The following is a 4,970-nucleotide window of genomic DNA, read 5'->3' as shown; positions in this document are numbered from 1 at the left end:
ATATATATATATACAGTGTGTGCAAATGAGGTAAGATTAGGGAGGTAAGGCTATAAATAGGCCGTAGTGGCGAAGTAATTACAATTTAGCAATTAAACACTGGAGTGATAGATGTGCAGAAGATGAATGTGCAAGTAGAGATACTGGGGTGCAAAGGAGCAAAAAAACAAAACAATATGGGGATGAGGTAGTTGGATGGGCTATTTACAGATGGGCTATGTACAGGTGCAATGATCTGTGAGCTGCTCTGACAGCTGGTGCTTAAAGCTAGTGAGGGAGATATGAGTCTCCAGCTTCAGTGATTTGTGCAATTTGTTCCAGTCATTGGCAGCAGAGAACTGGAAGGAAAGGCGGCCAAAGTAGGAATAGGCTTTTGGGGGTGACCAGTGAAATATACCTGCTGGAGCGAGTCATCATTAAGATTGATGCTTCCGGCCATCGGTGTATATTTCCATTTCTAAACAATGTTGCATGACCTGATCTGGTGTTGTTCAGTGTTTGGGTGTGAATGAATTGCATGTCTTTAACAAATTGCATAGGCCTACATTTGTATACATTTCCCTGATATATTTAATCGAAATGTTTACTTTCTACAACAAAATGTTTTAACATTCATTGTAAAATGCATTTCAAAGACCATTGGGCCCTTTGACTTGACCATCTCACACCAGCATTCCTTCAACATTGTGCACAATAAATCTCTCTTGCTTTGTCTGGCCAAGAGTAGCTAGGCAGGCTAATGTGTCCAAACCAAATACATGCCTACTAATTTGCTTAAATAATTTGCCTATTTTAGCATGCAAAGTAGTGTTAATAGATGTTCCCTTCCTCGGGTCTGAGAGGCTCGTCTAAGGAGGGGAAGGGCATAGAAAGGGAACTCTCTTATAAGCCTCTGCTGTCCTCCATGCATACTCTCGGCGACGCTATAGCCTACAGTAAACAGGGGTAGACTGCATTACTTGATATTGGCCGGAAATTAAACGTTAGGATGACACTTTGAGGACGTTTGGTTCCATATTGCAATCTGCATAGCTGGGTTTCAGCAAAGAAACGGGTTGAGAAGTTTAAATTGAAGGAGATAATAAGAAGAGGACAAGTCGGATTCAGCCACCCCGCACAATCAGGACGGGCTTATTTCAGTGTCCAGTTGAGGATGTTAACTTCCAGCCCTGCATCCGAGTGACTTATTCTCTCCCAGAGTTGTAAAGTGAGAAGGGGCGGCTGTTTAAATGTGAATGCATGTCTCTACGGTATAGATAGACTACCCAAGGAGGAAGACAAATTAACGTTTTTATTGCACTCGGTCTCTCCCGCTGACCGAACTGAACCATGCAGCATCCCTTGGATTTGGGGGCTCACTACTATCTTCCGGAGGCTTACACCGACCACCGCTCCCACTCACATCGCTACCGGAGCTTCATGATCGAAGAGATTCTGACCGACCACCACAAGGTGTCTACCCCGGCAGGGGACCTGCTCAAGTTCGGAGTACAAGCTCTGTTATCGGCACGGCCATACCACAACCACCTGGGTAAGATGCACTGCTTTTGATTCTAGCTTGTTTTAAGATGGAGGTGTGTATCCGAAAAATTAGTTTGTATTTGCAATAAGTCTTTGTTATATAGTTTTCTTTAGACCAGGGCCGAGTGTGGGAAACCCTACTCCAGATTAATGCTTTTGTTTCGTCCAGGCAGTAATTGTCCCAAATGGCGCTCGTAAAACAAGTTGATTTAATGCTTCTTTAAATATGAGCCTGTTTACATTCGTGTTTCTGGTACTATTTACTTATTGAAAGTGCATAACGTTTCAAATGTGTATATATAGGCTACAAATAGTAGGTTATAGGGCAAAAGTCAACCAACGGTTTCTCTGATGCACCCCAAAATAAGCAACCCGAGAGAAGCGCGTTACCAGCGCGTGCCTTTTTATTTAACCAGGAGAGTCAGTTAAGAACAAATTCTCATTTACAATGACGGCCTACCCCGGGCGAATTGGGACTCCCTATCACGGCCGGATGTGATACAGCCTGGATACGAACCAGGGACGCCTCTTGCACTGCATCGCCTTAGACCGCTGCGCCATTCGGGCACCCTAATTTAGTCACCGTATTTCAAAAACAACATTGTAATTTCATTGGATCTTTAAGAAGGTTTCTAAAGTATATATTGCTGTATCAAAAAAATGTAGACAAGTTTGTCTTGTGAATGTTTCCACTCGAACGAATGTTCACACTGGGTCACCAGACTTTAGAAAGGGCGATGCGGGCCTTAAGTTTCACGCAGCGCACCTTCAGAGTATTGGACTCATGTTCCTTTTCCAGTGTAGTATTATCAATCAATCAATCAAATGTATTTATAAAGCCCTTCTTACATCAGCTGATATCTCAAAGTGCTGTACAGAAACCCAGCCTAAAACCCCAAACAGCAAGCAATGCAGGTGTAGAAGCACGGTGGCTAGGAAAAACTCCCTAGAAAGGCCAAAACCTAGTACACGTGTTTACATTGATTGGTGATGCGATTTGTAAAACTAGTCCTTGTTTATCGAATAGCACTATTTATGCATTTCAGCCGTCATACGGGTCATATGAATTTGTCTCAGGGAAGATGTGTTGGTGGAAAACACACTAGAAAGTAGTAGTATGAGGTCACCTTGCGTGTCAATATTTCCACTAGAAAGTAGATGCATTTGGTTACATATTGATTATTGACATTGATTGAAATTATATTTTTTATTGTTAATAAGAATATACATATATAATGTTTATAATAATATAACTATTGTTATACGTATTACCATAATTATAAAATAAATACAATACCATTTCACAATTAAATTATTCTTATTTGTAGTGGGCCTATCGTAGTATAATGTAATAACATCTTAAATAGGCTACAATACTACTATGACTTAACTATTATTAAAATAATACAGATATAACAATACAATAATACTACTATGACTTAACTATTATTAAAATAATACAGATATAACAATACAATAATACTACTACTACTAATATTATAAAATAAAATGTTTTAGTAACATTTCTCTGTATTCATGTTAACCTTTATTTGACCAATAAAACTGTCATCATTAGTTTGTAATTGCCAAGCTAGTAGTCAAGTGTGCAGCCTATAGGCATTGTTAAATGAATTATCTTCGTCTAGACCTAGAATAATTCCATTTAAATGTGATATTGTTGGACTTTGACTTGCAGTTTTGAAGGCCGACCAGTCGGGTATCCTGAAGTTCCCCATGTCGCCACTCTCTTGTTCACTTGGATCACCGTTAGGCTCTGCTCTCCTATCTGGGGCTCCAGGCCTGCACCACGGCTCAGCCTCCCACCACCTCCCGCTGGACCTCCACCTCCGAAGCAAGCTGGAGCACGTCGGCGACGGCAGCAGCAAGACCAAAAAGGGCCGACGGAGCAGGACAGTCTTCACTGAGCTACAGCTCATGGGCCTGGAGAAGAGATTTGAGAAACAAAAGTACCTTTCAACACCAGACAGGTATTCAAATTAATTAAATCAACTTCGTTTATCCCCAAGCCCAGTTATTGCTGATGTGCGGAAAAAAGTGACAGACAGAAATAAAAACATGCAAATGCCTTATCTGCTGTTATGACTGATGAAACCAAAGAAAATATCCTCCTTTATTACCATTGACTATCGACTGCTTTTAGTTCAAGGCAGCGTTATAGTGTGCTATTAGAGAATGTAAAGGAAATCTCTCTAATCGCTTCTGTCTTTGTTCATGTAGAATAGATCTAGCTGAGTGTTTGGATCTGAGTCAACTACAAGTCAAGACCTGGTACCAGAACAGAAGAATGAAATGGAAGAAAATAGTAAGTTCTTATTTCTTATTCTGAATAATATGACAAGGAGGAGAATGACTTGTCAATTATCTTGGTTTTATGGTAGGACTAAACCGTTTCATTGCGGACTATTGAACTGTTTTAACTGAAACTTGAATCGTTTCCACTGTACAGGTCCTACAAGGAGGAGGACTGGAATCTCCAACCAAACCAAAAGGCCGTCCTAAGAAGAACTCCATCCCGTCGAGCGAGCAGCTTTCGGAGCAGGAGAGGTCTCGAGACGTCGACCGTAAATCGGACGGTTCCACCTCGTCACATTCAGACACTTAACCAAGAGGAATAATAACGTTGGTGCTCCGAGCCTCCGACTAACTGACAAATAACTATCTGACGATGTTCTCCTGACATCCAGCCTCTGGGATGCGTAATGTTGCATGCATGGTCGACCGTTGGATCCAAGTGCCTTGACCTTGACGTCGATATGTTGGAACTTAGAGAGCGACTGATGTTCGCCTTCCGTATGAGAGGCGGAACTTGATTTTTTACTACTAATCTCGCTCATCCTGGGACGACGTTACTTTTTGTATGCTATATTACATCTTCTTTCATCATCAATGTGTTCTCAATACCTACTATGTGCGTCCCTCCGCGTCACGACAAACTGTTGTTACTGCTGTGGAGCGGTAGAGAGAGGAGGGAGGAGAGAGGGAACAGAGAAACATCCATCGACCAGTAGGTACTGTTTCATTGCCTCCATTCGAAGGACACACTTTACACACACGTCTTCTGTTCTGCCTTTCTTTGTTTTGCATATTTACATGTTTTATTCGGTTTTTATTATAAAGACATTTTTGGATGTAATTAAATATTTTTTCACTTACAACTTAATTGTTATTTTATTTGTATTTTATAATGAAAGGAAATTTGACCAAAATTGATATTTCCTGCAATCACATAAGAATGTTGATGTTGGCAGCTGGGAGGTCATTTTCCCTCCAAAACATGACCATTCTGGTACACTTATAGGCCTATCCATCTGCTCTTTCTGTTCCAACGCTGTGATGTCAACAGTCGTTCACTTAATAACACTTTAGCAGTGATACAATTTCTTGTTGGGTAGGCCTAACATTACGGACAATTCAGCATGATACAGAGA

General features: G+C 41.0%; 1 protein-coding gene across 1 annotated transcript; it reads left to right on the top strand.

The window, feature by feature from the left end:
* The first annotated feature begins 1,329 nt into the window (after nt 1–1,329).
* Nucleotides 1,330–4,144, top strand: LOC120040552 (homeobox protein BarH-like 1). The gene is made up of 4 exons (XM_038985648.1): nt 1,330–1,531; nt 3,218–3,509; nt 3,760–3,844; nt 3,989–4,144. Exons 1-4 carry the CDS (start codon nt 1,330–1,332, stop codon nt 4,142–4,144), a joined length of 735 nt encoding a protein of 244 aa, XP_038841576.1.
* The last annotated feature ends 826 nt before the right edge of the window (nt 4,145–4,970 follow it).

This window comes from Salvelinus namaycush, unplaced genomic scaffold, assembly GCF_016432855.1.
Source record: "Salvelinus namaycush isolate Seneca unplaced genomic scaffold, SaNama_1.0 Scaffold361, whole genome shotgun sequence".
NCBI classification, from domain to species: domain Eukaryota; kingdom Metazoa; phylum Chordata; class Actinopteri; order Salmoniformes; family Salmonidae; genus Salvelinus; species Salvelinus namaycush.
The sequence above is the reverse complement of the archived record's forward strand: the minus strand, read 5'-3'. Positions and strand labels throughout refer to the sequence as shown.